Source organism: Apium graveolens, chromosome 2 (assembly GCF_009905375.1).
Source record: "Apium graveolens cultivar Ventura chromosome 2, ASM990537v1, whole genome shotgun sequence".
Lineage (NCBI taxonomy): Eukaryota > Viridiplantae > Streptophyta > Magnoliopsida > Apiales > Apiaceae > Apium > Apium graveolens.
Window position 1 is genome coordinate 218205462 of NC_133648.1, and position 19590 is coordinate 218225051.

Genomic DNA, 19590 nt, shown 5'->3' on the forward strand with positions numbered 1-19590 from the left:
ACGTCGAGTGAGTATAAATAAGTATATATGTATATTTTGTGCGGAACCTGATTGTATGTTCTGGTGAATGTTCTGTCAAAATCCAGTAACCCTAATTTCGTAAAATGACGAGTATACGTATTTTCTGAAAACAAACACCGAGCCGAATTCTGAGAACGTGAACCCTAATGGTTTTGTGTGTTATTATAATATGTATAATTACGAGTCGGGTTCGAGTATCGTTGGGTAGGATTGGTATCGAGGATATGTCAAGCATACCTAGACGTCTAACGTAGGGTATTTCAGCTTTGTAGGTTCTAGTCGAAGGACTCAGGAAATTGGTATCGAACTAAGTTGACCTAGTGATCAGTCGACAAGCGCAGCGAGGTTCCTAAGCGAAGGACCTGGGCGTTGAAGTCAGATCCAGGATAGTCAAATAGTAAAGCGATAAAGCTGAGTGTCCCGAATCGGTTCAAGGTCAATCAGAGATAGTTGTATCGCTCTGCAAGGCAAGTACCCCTGAACTAATCTTTTACAGTTCAGTATATATGAATAGTTGTTGATTTAAATTACATACTGGAACAGAACGTTTTAAGTTACGTATTCCCCGTATTTAAATATGTTTTACTGAACGAGGTTTTGGGAAAAAAGTAACTTCTGAAAATGCCTATAACTAGGTTGTGATTAAAAATTAAAAAAGGATTTTTAGAATGTGTGATGTAAATGTTTAAAAAGGAGATAGTTGTAAATGGTTTTGGAAACTGGATAAAAATAAATCAGATATTGGATGGTTAGTTGGCGTAAGAGGTCCGTTATTAGGTAACGGCCCAACATGGTTGCATAAGAGGCTAAGTCGGATGCGCGCACTGGTAGGCCACTTAGTCCAGCATGACAAAGACCTAGCTAGTCTCTGAGTTCCGGAACGAAACTTGTGGTGGGATAGACTGATCAGCTGTCCCTAGAATTCATCCTCTTTTATATATCTGATAAAGGTTTAATGGTTCCCGAAACGGAACAAATGATTTTGGGTCCCCGTAACGGGACAGATGCTTTATGGTTCCTGTAATGGAACGGAAGGTTTGAAAATGGAAATAGCATGCTAAAAATTGAACTATGGTTTTGTTTATGCACAGCACACGACTGTTAATCTTGTTTTACAGAGCATGCTAGTTTTGATATCCAGTTTATATTTGTTTCACATGTTTCTGGCAAGTATGAATTCTGTTCCTATAATTGTTTTACTTTAAACCGTTTTATTTGTTATTCATATAGTGGTGCTGCTGAGCAAGCAATTGCTCACCCTTGTAGAATATTGGATATGTATTGCAGATGCCTAGGAGATTCTCGCGTGGTAGTCAGGGCAGGGTTCCAGTTCCCTTCATGTCAGACTCCTCTGAGCTGGTTGTGTTGGACCAAGGGTGGTCTGTTGAGTTGTTGTGTTAAGTTAGCTGCGTCAGGGCGATTGTCGTAAGTCGGTTCGTGTTAGTTGTAACCTAAATCATACTTAAACCTGGAAAAGGTCTTGGTAAAGTGATCGTAGTTATGTATTATTAATGATTTAGATAAAAAAATGATTGTTATTATTGTTGTTGATAACGTCAACTCCTGACCCCGGGGTTGAGGCCTTCACAGTTAGTCCTGATTGGCTGAACTCAACGCAATCCGGACTGGGGGACAAAAAAAGCTAAAATTCTCCTAAAAGACAACCACCGTTAGTCCTGATTGACTGAACTCAACACAATCCGGACTGGGGGCAAGAAAAGCTGAAATTCTCCTAAAAGACAACCATTGTTAGTCCCGATTGGCTGAACTCAACGCAATCCGGACTGGGGGCAAGAAAAACTAAAATTCTCCTAAAATACAACCACCGTTAATCATGATTGACTGAACTCAACGCAATCCGGACTGGGGGGCAACAAAAGCTCAAATTCTGCTAAAGATAACCAACCTCAGTCCTGATTGGCTAAACTCCCCGCAATCCGGACTAGGGGCAAGAAAAACTCAAATTCTTCTAAAGACAAACAACCTTAGTCCCCATTGACTTAAATCAACGCAATCCGGACCGGGGGCAAGAAAAGCTCAAAATCCGCAAAAGAGAACCAACATTAGTCTTGATTGGCTGGAATCAACTCAATCCGGACTTCGGGGCAAGAAAAGCTCAAATTTTTCTAAAGTCAACCAAACTTAGTCCTGATCGACTGAAATCCTGCAATCAAAAGCTCATGTTCTTCAAGCAAAGCCAACCTTACTCCTCCATCCAGAAAATCTGTATAAGGGAGTGGAGGGCACATGATAGTACATGTAGCTCCTGCAAGGTCTAGGCCCGGACTCCTAACTCAGTCCAGTCCCGCACACTACTAGTCCTGACTGGCCCAGTCCCGCAAACCCAATCTTGAGAGAACCCAGCACGTGAGGCACTTGCCTAAACACATTATAGGGACAACTGTCACCCATCAATCATGAAAATAATCAGAGCACATGTCAGAGGATCCTCAGAACATTCTTCAGTCAGTCCCGCGCTGACACGTGTAAAGCATTTACCCCAGCCATGTGTCCTCCGCTTCTAGAACCAATGGCTACGATTCAAAGGTACCAACCCCAAAACCCTATCCTTGGCCTATAAATAGCCCAAGAAGGTAAGGTTTTGGGGTTAATCACTCTCTCACACTCATATACACACACAACCACCTTTCATTCATATCTATCTTCATCTTCCCCAAAAGCGAGTTCTTACTCTCACACCGGAGGCGTCGCGGGACCCTAACCCCCCTTCCGGTGTTATTTTGTAGGCACCCCACCACAGCTATACCTTCACAGCGGCGAAAGATTCAGGCACGACGTCGAAGGAGCAGCCCCGCCACCAAGAGTTATCACTAACACGATAAATTCAATATTTGACATTAATATCTTAATTTGGATGTATATGTTTCTTGTAATAATGAAATTCAATTCTATTCAAATGCTAATTAAATATTTTTAATCTCCGAAGCACGGATTATGAAGCAGTAATAAATTAGAAAGAGGAGGAGCTAAGAATTTGCGCTTGTTAAAGAGAAGTCAGAGTCATATTGACAAAACAAACATCCAAAAATCGAGGGTTAATTCAAAAAAAGAGGAACACAAATAATCCCGCTTCTCCAAAATTCAAAATACAAACCCCCAACTACATCTCATCTTAAAATACCCCCCACCCCACCACTAAAGCCCCCCCACTTCACCCCTTTCTCTCATTTCTCCTCTCTCTCAAACAAAAAACACACACACAAAGAGAGTTTCTCCAGATCCAAAGAAAGAAGATGAGAGAGATCCTTCACATCCAAGGCGGCCAATGCGGCAACCAAATCGGAGCCAAGTTCTGGGAAGTCATCTGCGCCGAACACGGCATTGACTCCACCGGACGTTACCAAGGCGACTCCGATTTACAACTCGAACGCATCAATGTTTATTACAACGAAGCCAGTTCTCAACGTTATGTACCCAGGGCTGTGTTGATGGATCTGGAGCCTGGGACTATGGATAGTCTCCGATCTGGGCCGTATGGGCAGATCTTCAGGCCTGATAACTTTGTGTTTGGTCAGTCTGGTGCTGGTAATAATTGGGCTAAAGGTCATTATACTGAAGGCGCTGAACTTATTGACTCTGTTCTCGATGTTGTTCGCAAAGAAGCTGAGAATTGTGATTGTCTTCAAGGTCAACTTCAGATCTATCTCTCTTCCTTTACGTCTCATACGTGTTTCTCTTTTGTTTTAATGTTTTTAGTATATGTTTATGTGTTCTTTTTAATTGCTGGACATATAGTTATTTTCACTTTGATGTATTTGTTGTATATCTATGTAGTTTTATCACTTGTATGATTACGGTGATGTACTACAGATTCGGTTGTTTTGCCTTGTTTTATTTCTTTTATCTGGATTTTCTGTTTGCTGATGTAATTTTATTTTAGTTTTTTTTTTATCTACTCTTTTATGAGGGACAACGGATATGCGTTGAGTATGAATGCTTTTGTCAGCCTAACTATAGATTGTTAAGATGTGAGTTTTTTAATTAGAGCTTCAATCAAACAGATTAAATGCAATTGTAATATTTATTTGAATCTGATGCTTAAATTTTAGCCTGTGTAATGAAGTTGGGTTTTAGGTCTTTCATGTAGTAAGAATTTAATTGTTTTTGCTTGTTCGGGTGTTTGTGGTGATTTGTTTTATAAGGTTTTTGACTGTTTTGCTGAAGTAAATCTTAACTTAGTTTCTGAAGTAATTTTGATAATGAGATATACAATGATGAAATGGGGATGTTGTGCATTTGATTGTTTTGGTGTTGATAATGAGACACATGTTGTGTATGACAATACAGGGTTTCAGGTCTGTCATTCTCTTGGAGGAGGAACGGGATCTGGGATGGGGACTCTACTCATTTCAAAGATCAGGGAGGAATACCCTGACAGGATGATGCTTACATTCTCTGTGTTCCCTTCGCCCAAGGTCTCCGATACTGTTGTGGAGCCCTATAATGCAACTCTGTCTGTTCATCAGTTGGTTGAAAATGCTGATGAGTGCATGGTTCTTGATAATGAAGCTCTTTATGACATTTGCTTCCGCACACTTAAGCTCACAACACCTAGCTGTAAGATCTTAGTTTTAAGTTACTCAAGTTTTGCTTATGAGTTTTATATGTGTAGAGCTTTATATGTGTAGGTGTAGCTAATGTACTTAATATAATTTTGTGATCCTTGGAACAGTTGGTGATCTTAACCATTTGATTTCGGCCACAATGTCTGGTGTGACGTGCTGTTTAAGGTTCCCTGGTCAACTGAACTCTGATCTTCGGAAGCTGGCTGTGAATCTTATCCCCTTTCCTAGGCTGCATTTTTTTATGGTAGGATTTGCACCACTAACCTCTCGTGGTTCACAGCAGTATCGCTCGTTGAGTGTGCCTGAGCTAACCCAGCAGATGTGGGACTCGAAGAACATGATGTGTGCTGCTGATCCTCGCCATGGTCGTTACTTGACAGCCTCTGCTATGTTTAGGGGAAAGATGAGTACAAAAGAGGTTGACGAGCAGATGATCAATGTCCAGAACAAAAATTCCTCTTACTTTGTTGAGTGGATTCCAAACAATGTTAAGTCAACTGTTTGTGACATTCCACCCACTGGCTTGAAGATGGCATCTACTTTCATTGGGAATTCAACTTCTATCCAGGAAATGTTTAGGCGTGTGAGTGAACAGTTTACAGCTATGTTCAGGAGGAAAGCTTTCTTGCATTGGTATACCGGCGAAGGTATGGATGAGATGGAATTCACTGAAGCTGAAAGCAACATGAACGATCTTGTTTCAGAGTACCAACAGTACCAAGATGCAACAGCTGATGAGGAGGAATATTATGAAGATGAAGAGGAGGAAGAGGCACAAGGCATGTAATTGATATTGGCAAGTCAAAGTGGTATGATGGTCTTGGACGGTTGAGTACTAGAATTGCATGCTTGCAACTTTCAGTTGCCTCTTGTGAACTTTCTTCAATAATAGTACAGTATGTTATTAGTAGGTTATTGTGGCGTAGTTTAATTTCCTATATACAATTAGCTGCGGACCCTGTGATGGATTTATGTTTCCTTTATTCAGTTTAACTGATGAATGTTTCTTATCCTTTATTCATTAATTTTACTGATAAGATTGGTTTGGTGGAAAAGCTTTGATTTTATACTGTTCGACTTGTTTTGATTGTTGGCCAGTGTTAAGTGGGGGGGGGGGGAGCCTTTTGAAATGTTCGGGCTGCTAAGGTCAAGCTCATTCATGCCTTTTGAATTGAATTAGGGATTGTCCTGATTTCGTTGTTCTTGAAGTAGCATAATTAGATGCCATTGAAGACTAGTCAATGTGGCTAGTCTAATCTGGAGGTCAATAAACAGGCAGAGTATTAGACTTAGCCAAAGACCTAGTAAAAAATGCTGATAACACTAGTCGCACTTAGCCTGATGAAGCCATCTATAACTTCTCTTTTGCTTGAGTTGGAGCTCATAAGTTGAGTTTATGAAGAGATGGATTTTAGCCTATGTTCCAGAAAACTGTGCTTGAATCCATTTGTTTTTTTTTTTATTCTAGCATGCTCCTGGATAAAAGAATTTGATGGTTTTTTAAAACCGATTATATGATTAGGCCTCTGTTCATCAACAAGCCTCTATTTGTCAATTTACAATTCACTAAATTTGCGACATCTTGCTTTGGAGACCCTTGTACAGAGGTCTGTAGGCTGTAGGCCATGAGGAGAGAGGCAGATGATAACGCCTCCACTTGATTTTAGCTTTTGTAAAATGACTAATTTATATCAGATCAATCCAAATATGTTCTACATAGTAAGGTTGAAGAGGGAAGAGAAATGTGTATGCTGTAACTTTTAAGTGTATAAAATTACTAGTAGATTAGTAGAAGAATGCAGATGTACTGACACATCATCCGAAAAAGAAACCAAAGCCTCACCTCTTTTCTGAACAAGAAGTGTATGTATCGTTTAGATACATTCTATAAAAGATTATCCCCAAAGAGGACAACCTAATACCACAATCTCTACTGGCCATGATTCTTGCAAAAAGACTCGTCAACACCTCCAGGATCGTCCAATTTTTAATACCCAAGATAATCAAATTCAAATTTATTAAAAAGGTTGGCTGCTCGGCTTGATTTTGGTGATTTGTTCTATAAAAGTGCATGGATTTATAAACAGCAAGGCAGATTTTCTGATAAGCATGCTGATTCGAATAAGAAAATGAAATGCAAGCCAATATACAACACTGTATGAGATGCTATCCCCTTTTTTGCTGGAAGTGGGCAACACATGCTTTCTTCTAAACTTTGAATTGGGAGCGGAGTTCTATCTATCAACTGCTGAACTAGGGAATCCAATACATTGATGCTGCCAGCTTTAGGTTTCGAGCCTTTAAAACTGGGAAAGCATCTTAGATATTCAAAAAAGAGGATGAAGAAAAGATTACTCTAACACAACCCAAGAGTCTTTAAAGTAAGAATTAAAAAGACACGAGGTGCTCTTACCTGAGTAACCAGAGAACTAGAATTCCTGAGAGAAGGGCATTTTTTTGGAAATATTTTGAAATTCAGATAAATAATACTCCTACTTTAGATGCCTATCGTCTAAATGTTCCTGCAATATATAGTACTAACTACAAAATCGAAGGGGTATAAAGACGATAACAATAAGAGGACTAGTATATTAAACAATTAGTCCTGCTCATCCAAGACTGCAACAATCAATATCAAAGATAAAATTACATCTTCCCTTAAAACTAGATGCTGCTGTTCCACCTGAATGTGAAGCTGTAGTTTAATGATCACGAGTAAATTTAGTCAACTGATCACCAAATTACAACAACCAAAAGAATGGAACTTGCAACCGCAAAAGCTATATGATGTACAACCTCAAAAAATATCTAACTAATTCTTAGTCACACACACCTATTGTTTGTCACCTTCCTTTTGCTTATCTATGGCAACTTCAAACTTTTTGTACTCAATTTTCACAGGCTGCACAGCATAATCTTCCGGCAATATAGCACGCCCATTTTCCCCAAAGATTGTCCAAACAAACAATGCAAAGATTGCTCCAAGTGCGCCACATCCAGTGCCAAAGATTAGTGCAGCAAGAATTTTGGTCAAACAATCACTTCTTTTCTGAACAATCGAAGCTTTCTTCTCTTCCACGTGAACCTCAGGATCTAAAGGTTGTGAATGCATTAAATGTGGAACTTGCCTTAATCTAAATCCCCATGAGTATACATTGCACAACTGTGAAGAATTTCCAGGTATTGAGCCTAATCCCACAAGCACCTCATTCTCCTTCCACATAAGTGCCAAATCAATCGAGTATGAAAGAACCGGATCAACAGGCTTAATATGACCTAATTTAATCAATCTGACCTCTAATCGCTTTGAACTCACTTCATAGTCAATCCATGCTTGCAGTTTGTCACCTCTATCCAACACCAACTTAACAGAAGAAACATTACTCACTTTCACAGATACAAAACAAGCAACATCATTACCATTTGCATCACTATGCTTGGCATCTATAGATAAATCAAATTGAACACTAAACAACCTTACTTTTCTCTCATCTAACAGCCCAACTGAACGAACAGGAACCATAAACAATGTCAAACCATTCCCATAAACCTGTGCCAATGAAAACGAAAAGTTTGTCGAAAGGGAAACCAAACTTTTAGTTTTCACCTCAAGAAGCTTAATGGGGTTCTTGTAAATGATCTTCCCAGATGAACCAGTAAATTCTAAAGACAACCCATTATCAACAACCTTAGAATCCCCATGAAGAGCAAGTTGGGACATAAAGTTTGAATCTTTATTGAAGTTGTTGAAGTAAAATGAAGATTGGGATGCAACAGCTAAAGATCTAAAGTAAAGCAACAAGAGAGAGAGAAGAATCAAGTACCTGAAAGGGGAAGTTGAAGCCATTACAAATCTGGGGTAGAGCTCAACAAGAACAACAACAACAACTAAGATTTGTGTGAAAAGCCCATGAATTTTAAATATGGGAAAACAAAATAGGGTTAGAGTGCAGAGTAGAAAAAAGGGTATTTTGGTGGTGGGAGAGGAGTTAAAGAGAGGAATGCTATTAAAATTACTATTACTACAACACTTTGGGGTGAAGTGGTGGGCTAGTTTTGGAGGTAGTGAAAATTTAAATGGGTTTTTACTCCCAACACTTGTTTTACTCCACTTTGTGTGAGTGGTTGCTGAGTCTGTCTGACTCTGGGAATACATTATCCTTTTCAGAACTCTTTATTACTACTATCATCTTATTCACCCCTTTTTTTTTATTTAATCATAGATTCCACTGTGCTGCCCATTTATACCTTAATACCTTGATATACCCCCGGTAGCTCAACGATCGAGTATTTAAGGCCTTACCACCCCGATATTTGAGATTCGATTCCAATTTCACGATACACAGATTTAAGTAGGCGGTGGGACGAGATGATGTGCGGATAAGCGTCGTAATTAACTCAAATCATGTTACTGTAAATTTTTATATTAAAATGGATCGGATAGAGTTTGCCGGAATACACTTTTGACTAAAAATTTCAAATAATGGGGTAAGGGGAGGGTAGTCAGAAAGGAAAAGGAATGTCAGGTAGGGTTCAAACTTAAAACGGGGGGACGAGGAATGTGAAAACAAGTCGACCTTGTAATTGATTTAGTAGACCGTGTCCGAATTTAGCACCATCTTTTGAGTAATATACTAAACTAACGTGTGCGCATGCAACTAAGTTATTAAACATGTTTTATATCAAAGTGCCAAAAATATCAAGTGCCTACTCAATCTCCACGACGACTCATTTAAAATACTATAATAACAATATATATCATTCTGTTAACTTGTTTTTGAAATCTTAACAGAACCGTTAACTCACGTTTCTTTCTGCTGACTTGACAGACATGTGGATATGACATGAACAAATAAAAAGAAAAACAAGTGCATGTATCATTATCATGTAATTATAATTGTGATCCATAACTGCCTCATTACCTGTAAACCTGATTTTGCCATATGTTCTGCTAGAATCGTGCACCATCAGGTATAGAATTTCCTATATCAAGATGATTGAATGTGTGACTGTCTTTGTACTGATGCAACATTCCTGCTGTGAGTTGGACTTGCTAAAAATACTTAATAACATTGAAATTATTGGTTAGATGGCTGGACTGGAGACGATGAACATTTGAAAAATTTCCACTTCTGGAGTTTCTTTACACCAGTTGCTATTACAATTTATCGCTCATGTCCCTCGTATTATCTAAATTAATGAGAGGTTTCATACTACTAATCTTTTCTTATTTTCTCATTTGTAGCAAACTTTGTAGAGCTACTCTATTACAGACAGAGAGCAAAAGGAATGCTACCAAAATTTTGAGTATAACTGAGCTCAAATTAAGAATCCTGACATAAGGTTCACCAAAATATAAGTTTTACCAAGATATAGGTTTCAGCAAATATTAAGTCTGCTACTGACCACAAAAAAAATAAGTTTAACAAAAATAACCAAATGGAACTGAACTTAATTTAGTCTTCTACGTTGACATGATTTTCTACATTGGCTTGTAAAGTGCTTCGTACCCCACTTTTCCCAGAACCTTATACATGAAATGATTGCTTTTGCTTGAAGCTGGTGTTTCATTGTTCTTGACCATCATATCTTCATTTAGGCTTGAGTTTGTCTGAGATACTTGCGTTGTGATGACTGGCCCTTCGTCAATAGGCAACCCTTTTGTTTTTGACCTCCTAACAGCCAACTTAGGCCTTCTAATCCCAACTTTTGAATTTCCAACAACTTGACCTTTTACATTTTCATCCATCTGACCTTGAGTTGCATGATTCTGACCATGAGTATTTTCACCTCCAATTTCAGCATTTGCACCTGCACTAATAGTTGGACATTTGTTTTTCCTATGACCCCTCTGTCTACAAATGCTACCGTGTTGAATCCTACCACTACTATATCTCTGCACCTGAGGAACATCACTTATAATATTTTTATTTTTTACCCTAGCACTACCACTCTCCCACTCCTCTCTTCTTCTTAACCTTTTAGGTCTACCCCTAAGTTTTTTAGGAAGCTCTGGTGGTAGTAAAGGTTCTTCTGAATAGTAATTCCAATATTCCTCTCCCTTAACTGCCTCAATACTAAAATTATACGATGCTAGATACTTATCTCTTTTATAGTAATTTGATACAAAATCTGTAGGTTGTTGCCTACTATCATGAATAGCGGCCACGGCATGAGGACAAGGAATACCTTTTATGTCAAACACTCTACAATCACAGCTTCTTCTAGACAGATCAACTGTTACAGCTTTTGTGCCACTTTTAACCAAATATTTGTTATCCCCATCCCAAGATACTCTCCACTCCCTTGAATTTTTTACAGCCACATCTAGCAACTTTTTTATTCTAGGACAGAGCACCATATTGCTGGGGATATAACACTTAAAGGTACAAATGAGACTTACTTTCTGCTGATCACTTATAATAGTGATTCCATTGCCATTTCCAAGGTCCAAGTCCTCTCTCATCAAATCAGTGAACCACCTCCAAGAGTCAGTGCTTTCAACTTCCACAACTGCATGACATATTGGGTACATCTGGTTGTTACCATCTCTGCCTACTGCACTTAATAGTTGGCCTCCACACACTGTCTTTAAAAAGCATCCATCTAACCCGATAACCGGTCTGTAACCTGCTTTCCAACCCTTCTTTAATGCAGAGTAACATATGTACATTCTTTTGAACCTATTCACATCGTTCTCATTCAATCTGGTGCCACAAATCTTCATAGTATTGTTTGAATTTATCTTCAACAGCTCATGTCCAAAGTCCCACACTCTTGAGTAATGCTGCTTCAATGAATCATGCACTCCTTCCAGTGTTGTTTTTCTTATTCTCATTGCTTTGATCCAAGGAATCTCAATTTCCATTTCTTTTCTTATTGTCTCAATCATTTCCTTAACTTTCCAGGTGGGGTTCTTTCTAATTCTGTCACCATACTGCTCAGCAAGATATTTAACAGATGCCAATTTGTTCTTATATGGCTTAGTACAGAGATGGTCATTGAGTAAGGTTCTTATCTCCACTACTTCACTATCCATCTTTTTTCTCACCCAAATGTAGAAAGGGCACCCATCTTCACATTTAACTTGACATCTTTTTGGATCATTAGCACCAAATTTTACTGATCTTCTTTCTTTAATGCCATACTCCCTCACCATTGACCTGAACTCATCCATATTTGTAAATGTCATTCCTGCCTCCCACTTTATCTTTCCCTTTTTTTGTGGTTAGATAGTCCAATGACATGTCTTCTCCTTTTTTGGTTTATAACAGGAGGCCCGACATACCCTGTCTTGTTGTTTTCATCTTCACTTGAAGACCCAATTGACCTTAATTTATCAGAGTCAAAGTCTGATTCATCATAGCCTTTCATGTCCTCCTTAACAGCCTTATAATTCTTCTTGTTTTGAACAAACTCTCCGTCACTTGCATCATCAACATTTGAAGGTCCACTGTCTAATTCCTCAGTTTCATCAGTGTCATGCTCACACTGGTATGCAGGGTCCTCGGTATCACTATCATCACTTCTTTCAAAATTAAACCCCAGCTCATCATCCCCGTGATGTCCATCATTCCCACCATCCACACCCCCAGGTTACTATCTCCATTCAAATAAGTCTCAATTACTTCATCAGTTAGTGAGCTATCAACAAATACTTCAATTTTACCATATGGCTTACATAAATCCACCATATCATTTATAGACTTATCGTCATATAAAATCCTAACCCCATTTGTAAAATCATGGCCATTATTCTTAAAATATAGTAAACAGTTGGGACTATAATTAAACATAGCAGCCCAATCTTCTAAATCCCAGAACGATAACAAATCAGTATCCACATTTTCAACTATGTCACACTTTCCATCGATATAATAACATTCAGGTTGGGGAGCAAATTCACCATGATGATTAACCTCTAAATTCACCATACTTGACATACTGTTCCATCAAAAAGTTAAAATCCTAATCAATTAAAATGAACTAGCAAACAGGACTTCGTTCAGTCGGATAATATAGCAACAAAACAACTTAATACAAAAAAAATACATACAATCCATGAAAATACAAAACAAACGAAGCTCTCGATAACATATTAAAATGCATAAACGAATGAACCCAATAAACCACAATACATACCTTACTTAATCGACGTAATGGACCAAAGAAAGATTAGTGATAGAGCTTTAATCTCATACTTAGACTACCTTAAACCATAATTGGTTTTACCCCAATTGAGAACAAAGGGATTTGATCGGTTCAGGTGTCTATATGTATTGCATGTATATTGGCTTTTCCCTTTTAAAAATTTCTTTTTGATATTTTTTCTCATATCTTTTTGACGTGTTAAATTAATGATTTTGTTTTTCTTTTTATTTGTCTATGTCATATCCACATGTCTATCAAGTCAGCAGAAAAAAACGTGAGTTAACGGTTCCGTTAAGATTTCAAAAATAAGTTAACAGAATGATATATATTGTTATTATAGTGTTTTAAATGACTCGTCGTGGAAATTGAGTAGGCACTTGATATTTTTTAACGAGACTGGTGGACATTTTGATATAAAACCCGTTACTAAACTAACAACAAATGATTACAATATAGGCAAATATAATGCAAAAAAAAAACAAGGATTATGTAGACACTAAAAGAAGTTGACACAAAAAAAACGCGTAGAGAGAAAACAGGGAAAAATGGAGAGGTTTGGTTTGGACAAGAGAGTGGAGACAGGGGAAGCATTGGATGGGGGATGATTTGGACCATTCACTGTTCATCTTTAACCAACCCCTTCTTCTTTCGGTTTTAGGCCAACACCACAGTCCTTTTGTATGATTTGTTGTTTTCATCTTTCAGTTTTAAATAATTTAGCGTTCCAAAATATTCAAACTTCAAGTATAGCCCTCCAACAAAGACTTTTATGAAACTAAAGTGCATCCTAATTCTTCTAATTTCAACAAATCATATGGAGACTCACTACTAAATGATGGAGTATTCTTTGATAAAAAAAGGGCAGGTGTGGTGGTACTAAGAGTATGAATGATTCCAAACACAAAACTCCAATAAAAAAGAAAAAAAGAGTAATGAGGAATCACCGATAATGCATTTTAAAGTTGTACTGGGGGCATCACCAGTAGTAATGGAGCTTTTTATCAACTTCTGATTAACTCATGCTTCCAAGCTCATTCATATGCCCACACATTTATATTATATTCATCTTCCATTCTGGCATTTACTAGTAACCGGTGGAACCCAGAAAGCCATATGAACAACCTCAGGAGTGCCCAACATTTATTACATGGATGCTTTATAAACACAAACAAGATAGTACTATTGGAAAAGGATGGATCAACTAACTTCCTTTAGAGGACAATATGCCCTCCAGAGTTCCAACCCCTTCTCATCAAGTGCTCAAAAGATAAGGGGGGAATTTCAAGCCAAGTGTTTACTGCTGCCATATCAGTGATCTACTTTGAAATACAGTACACATAAATAAAGAATTCTGAAGGTCTTGTTAGGCGCAATGGTCAAGTGGAATACATACATGCTCCTACCAAAAATTAAAGGAAATGTGTACAAGTCCTGCAGTTTGTCAACATACATGTGAGAGATGGCCATATTCTGACAAGTACATTAGAAAACATCATATCTATCATTATTTTATGAGGCTCATGTACATTGCTTATTTCCTCAAATCATTTTATTGGTAGCTTTATGATTCCCTATGGGAGAAATTATACATGGAGTTTTGGATGTCAAACTGAAACTTATTCAATCTCCTCTCACTCTATATCTTCTCTTACCTGTTTCTTGTGTTTAGAGTTTCAAACTGTTCTAGTTTCATGGTTATCTTTAATTTAGCTCTGTACTGCTGCATTAAATTGATCTAATAATAATTTGAACCCATTGCCCCCCCCCCACACACACTAATGAAATACCAGCAACTCTACCCAATCTCGTAATAGATCACTCAAACAGTTTATGTCCGTAATGAATCTTTATCTCTCCTTTCAGAACAAGACATAATAGTGCTCTATATTCAAATTGGTTGATGGCGCCAGGTTAAGGTTATCATCTGAGTTAAGGCATGGGCACAAATTCCACTCTCAATGATAAATTAATTTTGTGGGATTATATCATGCCTCACCCACTGGTTCAAACTTCCTCAATCCTGCACATGTTTCATTTTTGGTGGTGTTCATAGCAAATACATTTATGCTCTAATTTAGTTTCCCCAAGTACTCCTGCCTTAATGTAGATCTTTTATTACTTATAAGGTCAAATTATCACTGTTATAATATTTACTGGAGCGATTTAAAATTTTAAAAATAGTTGAATATTGTACACCATGTACTATCAAGCACTACTACTTGCAATAAATATATTCTGAATTTTCAAATGCATCACATCAACTTTGAGTTTGGAAATGAGCAGAATTGACATCAATCTTTTAAAATTGGTGATTATATATATAGAACACAATATCCCCAGCAATGTTGAAGACCATCTTAGAATCCAAAGCAAGCATGTCCAGAAAAGTGCAACTTTCTCATCAGAGCATCGGAAACAGTACTAAACTAGTTTCCAATAAGTTAAGTGACGACTCCCTCCATTACATGAAAAGAGCTGTCACTTAATTTTTATAATTGTAAAAAGCAATAAACTTGAAACATATGCACATTGCTAATTTCAGAACACCAAAGTTCGCAATTCATAGGATTCTATAGTAACTTTTAATACTGAATTTGAACACCGCTAACATGTAATTAGATATAAAGCTAATTCCAATAGGATTTTGCAAATGAACTATGAATATATGTATCTACGTGAATTGTTCATCTACAGCTTTCAAAGACTAGATAATGTGATATAGGTGGTAGCTTACCACAAAATATACATATCAGAATATCCGTGTACATCACTCTGTCTCCGCTACAACTTCACCAACATTAAGGTCCGCTAAGGTCTCCTTGCCAAACAATGTAAACCCTACAGTAACCTGCAAGCAAGATTTTTCAGAATATTTTAGTAGTCCACTACAAACAATTTAGTGACTATAAAGGCATTTTGTATGAAGACAACATAATATACTTAAATTATTTAGACTTCTAATATACAACTATATAATTGATGAATATTAATTATTACATAAAATTTAGACCCTTTTCATATAGCCATATAAATAATGAATAACACATAATCCCTTCCCGTATCAGGCACTAATACATTTTTAACGTCTGATTAGATTGGGTAAAATTGTTCAAACTAAGAACAGAAGCTTGTAGCCTTTTCCCTATAATCATTAAATTGAAGCCATTAGGGCTCTATCTATATCCATTTATTCATCCAACCCAACTTGAAATTGCGTAAAAAGTCAATTCTTTAAAAGGATAACAAGAAAAAACAAAAACAAAGAGGCAAATGCATAATTTCAGGCAACCAATCTTACCGTCCCCGTTTTACGGTCTAGCTTCTTAACTGTGCCTTTGAACTCTGCAAATGAGCCAGATAAAACCCGAACAATTGCACCTGGAACTAGGAGCTTATCTTCCTTTTCTGTCACAAGATCACTAGCAAATGCCTCTGAAGCTTTTTTGGATCTTTTTTTCGACTTGGGAGCAACTTTGACCTCCTTGGAATTTACATCGGAGCTCTTATTGAGTTGCTCTGCATTAAGAATTCTTTCTCGTTCCTGCTCTTCCTCCCAAGCTCTGTCAGTCTTTTCCTGCTCTTCCTTTGCTTGCCGGAATATTGCTTCTAAATCGTCAGATGATACTGGTCTTGGTTTATTGATTTGTTTTTTGCTGAAATGAAAACATATGTTTAAATGATGGTAATATGCATATTATGCAGTAAATGATGGAGTCTCCATGCAGACTTACCACAAAAAATGGGGAAATTCTAAACATAATGAAGATGTTATAGAGCAAATTACGTTTTGGAGCAAATCATCATTTTTCACATTCCCGGAAGATCATAATATTGCAACTTGTCTTGCATTAAAATTTATCAAGTGCAGAAGCTTAAGGCATTTAGCATTGTGGAATTCAACTTCACTTCAGAACTGTATACTGTATAGATCTATGTCCCACATTTGCATGCTCTGCCCCATATGCAGGTTAACCAGGTTATGAAAAACACTACCCTGCTATAGGTATGTTCCCATAGATAAAAATAAGTTAAGAAATGCCTTCCAGAGTATTGTGCTGACAATAGTGCAATCCTTTATGATGCAGGATCTTTATATCTCAGCGCTTATGATTGATACTGAACAATTCAGAGACTAAATAGATTGAAATAATGAGAAAAGATGACTGAAGTATGAGTGAAAAGGGAGAATAAGCTAGGCCTCACACCTAGAATGCTTAGGTCTCACACCCAAGAAATAGAAAACTTAATTCATTCAACTCTGCCTCAATCAAATCTGCATACAATTATTTATAGGTCTCTTTGGAACATTCTAGTTAGATAACATTCAAGATATTTAATTCAGGGGACTTTCAAACTCCTAGGAGATTTCTAGACTTATTTGACTAAATTTAAGACTTTGGGACTCCCTACAATGAACTTAATTAATTATTTTCTGGAACATTCTTCTGCCTTCTTGAATACATTGCCCAAACCTCCTTGAATTTGCATCACTTCACCATACAAAGTCATAGAATGTACTGTCTTACTAACACACAAAGCTATTGAACAAACACAATGATCATATTTTAAATCTATGCATAAACAATTGATGGGGATCATAATGCTAGAAACTAAAGTAACATGCTCTATGTATCTCTTTTGATTCGCTTGAGGGATATATATAGTTTACATTTTTTAAATCCAACAATTTCCAAATTCTAGCTCTGTACTACTTTAATATAACAACAAATCAACAATACATAAACACTTGAAGTCAAAACTCTTACATATTTCCGACCTTTGAGCCAATAAATCCTCCAACTCCATCACATTCTCTTATAAAGTCGTGTACTTCCTTGTTCAATACACAATTTAAGAAAACACACCCAGGAAAAATTGGTTTTGGTTTAACAGATATTGTTCCATTTTTCAGCTTCCTTCTGATGTGGACAGCGGGAGCATATACCTGAGTACAAAAATGAAGAAAATCATTGATTAAAATGGCTTGGTATCAGTACTAACCTATCCTGGACTGAGCTAACCTTACGAATTAAACAACTTTCTATATTAACTACTATTTAGCAACCACATAGGTAATATGAGCCCAATTTCATCCGGCCTATTTTACACTGCTGATCAATCGAATAAAGACCTACCACTACCGGAATTCCCCAACAGCACACTTCTATAAGTAGCAATTAATTTAAACATAAAACAAATAAGCTTACATATAGTAAATAATCTTCAAGAAACTAACGTGCAAATGTGAATAAAACAAATAAAAAATGCTATATTTCTGAAATAGTTCAACCTTGAATTCGGCATCTTGGAACTTGGGGCTAGGGATGTTTAAACACAGTCTACTTTATGTGGCTGATCTCAGGAAAGGATCCATGAGGTAAACCGAGGGGTCGGAATTTTTTAACACCTTATGTACCAATAATGTATCAAATTATACATTCATTAATATATGTCTGTCTGTCTGTGTGTGTAAATTAATTTAAAAAATTACAAACTCAAAAAACTCTACTAACATACTCCACATTCTAGAAAATGGATTTCTGTATGGAAGGTTAGCTCTTCCACCAGAAAATCCGACATTAGCCTGTTAATACTAAACCATCAAGATGGAATTCTATCCCGCATAAAGGGGTTTCCCTAGTTTATAATTTGAGTACAATCTACTACACAATAAAAACATCCACCAAAATTTCACCAAAGTGTACAAACTCATTCAAACACTAAATGAAGAATCTCATATGAAGTATCGGAATTTCAACAAACTAGTAAAGAAATGTTATATATAGACATAGTTGGATTACAATTCACCAAGAGAACAGTTTCATTAGTACTAATAGTAATAATCCATACAAATATTTCCGAAATTGGATAAAAATAAAGCATTTAGCAAAATGTACCAAAATGAAACCTTGAATTCGATATCGGGAAAGTTCCTAATAAGGGCCCGGGCGACCCTTTGAGCAGTCTCCTGACCGGAAATTCTAGAAACTCTAATAATCCACCACTGAGGACCCAAAGTAGCCAAAGTATCAAGATTAAGCTCTTCAGTCCAAGACTTGTATCTTTTTTTGGGCTTAATTAAAAGCTTATCTTCAACTTGTTCTCTCCAGCCAGTACCTGTGAGTTTACTCTCTCTCCTCTCATTTCTCATCTGTCTTCTCTCTCTACCAGTAAGTATAGTTTCTGAAACAGTGGTTGCTGATACTGAAAAGAGATGGGATGATTTTCTTGGGAATTGTGAGAGTGGGGGTGGTGGTGGCGGAGGTAATAGATTCCATGAGAGAAGTCCTTGATGCTGCTGCATTATCTTCTTCCTTCCTTCCTACATTCACTGTTTGTTTGGGTTTTATAATTGTTTGTTTTCTTGGATATTTGGGCTATTTCTTTATTCATTCCAAGTTCCCAGTCTTTGGGCCGCTATATGGCTGTGATTATACAGATTTTTAATACATTTCAATTAATTTTTATCTAATATTTTATTGATTTCATTTTTCAAATATGATTAATCATTCAAATCAATTATCTCCTTTGAACACTAACCTCCTACTCAAACATCACTACCATCGTGGTACATCACTTCTTGAATTTTTTTAAAGTTAATTGTATTTTGCAACCCTTATCTTTCATTTAAATTCAAAACAGTATACATACTTTGTAAAACACAGTTTACAACCCCTAACTTTCAAAATCAAATACAACATGCATCCCCTTCATAATTTTCATTTATAAAACTGGAATTGAGGTGTTTAATATTATTTTTATAATTTAAAACATTATAATATTAATGTCATTTATTTTATATTTTACTTAATATAATATTAATGTCAATTAT

General features: G+C 36.8%; 4 protein-coding genes across 4 annotated transcripts; 1 reads left to right on the forward strand and 3 right to left on the reverse strand.

The window, feature by feature from the left end:
• Positions 1-3173: 3173 nt before the first annotated feature.
• LOC141708112 (tubulin beta-4 chain-like) lies at positions 3174-5617 on the forward strand. Its single transcript, XM_074511597.1, has 3 exons — positions 3174-3669; positions 4330-4599; positions 4715-5617. Exons 1-3 carry the CDS (start codon positions 3276-3278, stop codon positions 5392-5394), a joined length of 1344 nt encoding a protein of 447 aa, XP_074367698.1. The 5' UTR covers positions 3174-3275; the 3' UTR covers positions 5395-5617.
• Positions 5618-7175: 1558 nt separating this feature from the next.
• Positions 7176-9171, reverse strand: LOC141708113 (L-type lectin-domain containing receptor kinase S.4-like). Its single transcript, XM_074511598.1, has one exon. The coding sequence runs from the start codon at positions 8761-8763 to the stop codon at positions 7441-7443; it is 1323 nt and encodes a 440-aa protein (XP_074367699.1). The 5' UTR covers positions 8764-9171; the 3' UTR covers positions 7176-7440.
• A 918-nt stretch (positions 9172-10089) lies between these two features.
• On the reverse strand, positions 10090-11784 carry LOC141696904 (uncharacterized). The gene has a single exon (XM_074501051.1). It carries the CDS (start codon positions 11782-11784, stop codon positions 10090-10092), a length of 1695 nt encoding a protein of 564 aa, XP_074357152.1.
• A 3482-nt stretch (positions 11785-15266) lies between these two features.
• LOC141708114 (uncharacterized) lies at positions 15267-19137 on the reverse strand. The gene is made up of 4 exons (XM_074511599.1): positions 18667-19137; positions 17525-17703; positions 16057-16411; positions 15267-15606 (listed from the first exon to the last, which is right to left on the reverse strand). The coding sequence occupies exons 1-4, from the start codon at positions 19060-19062 to the stop codon at positions 15526-15528; spliced, it is 1011 nt and encodes a 336-aa protein (XP_074367700.1). The 5' UTR covers positions 19063-19137; the 3' UTR covers positions 15267-15525.
• Between the last annotated feature and the right edge of the window lie 453 nt (positions 19138-19590).

What these genes read in the sequence shown, in the direction of transcription:
- LOC141696904 (XM_074501051.1), bottom strand. Translation starts at nt 11,784, where the DNA reads ATGGATGAGTTCAGGTCAATGGTGAGGGAGTATGGCATTAAAGAAAGA.
- LOC141708112 (XM_074511597.1), top strand. Translation starts at nt 3,276, where the DNA reads ATGAGAGAGATCCTTCACATCCAAGGCGGCCAATGCGGCAACCAAATC. An exon ending in GAATTGTGATTGTCTTCAAG is followed by an intron (nt 3,670 to 4,329) that starts GTCAACTTCAGA and finishes ATGACAATACAG; the next exon opens with GGTTTCAGGTCTGTCATTCT. An exon ending in TAAGCTCACAACACCTAGCT is followed by an intron (nt 4,600 to 4,714) that starts GTAAGATCTTAG and finishes TCCTTGGAACAG; the next exon opens with TTGGTGATCTTAACCATTTG.
- LOC141708113 (XM_074511598.1), bottom strand. Translation starts at nt 8,763, where the DNA reads ATGTATTCCCAGAGTCAGACAGACTCAGCAACCACTCACACAAAGTGG.
- LOC141708114 (XM_074511599.1), bottom strand. Translation starts at nt 19,062, where the DNA reads ATGCAGCAGCATCAAGGACTTCTCTCATGGAATCTATTACCTCCGCCA. An exon ending in TTCCCGATATCGAATTCAAG is followed by an intron (nt 17,704 to 18,666) that starts GTTTCATTTTGG and finishes TTTTGTACTCAG; the next exon opens with GTATATGCTCCCGCTGTCCA. An exon ending in TAGACCGTAAAACGGGGACG is followed by an intron (nt 15,607 to 16,056) that starts GTAAGATTGGTT and finishes TCTTGCTTGCAG; the next exon opens with GTTACTGTAGGGTTTACATT.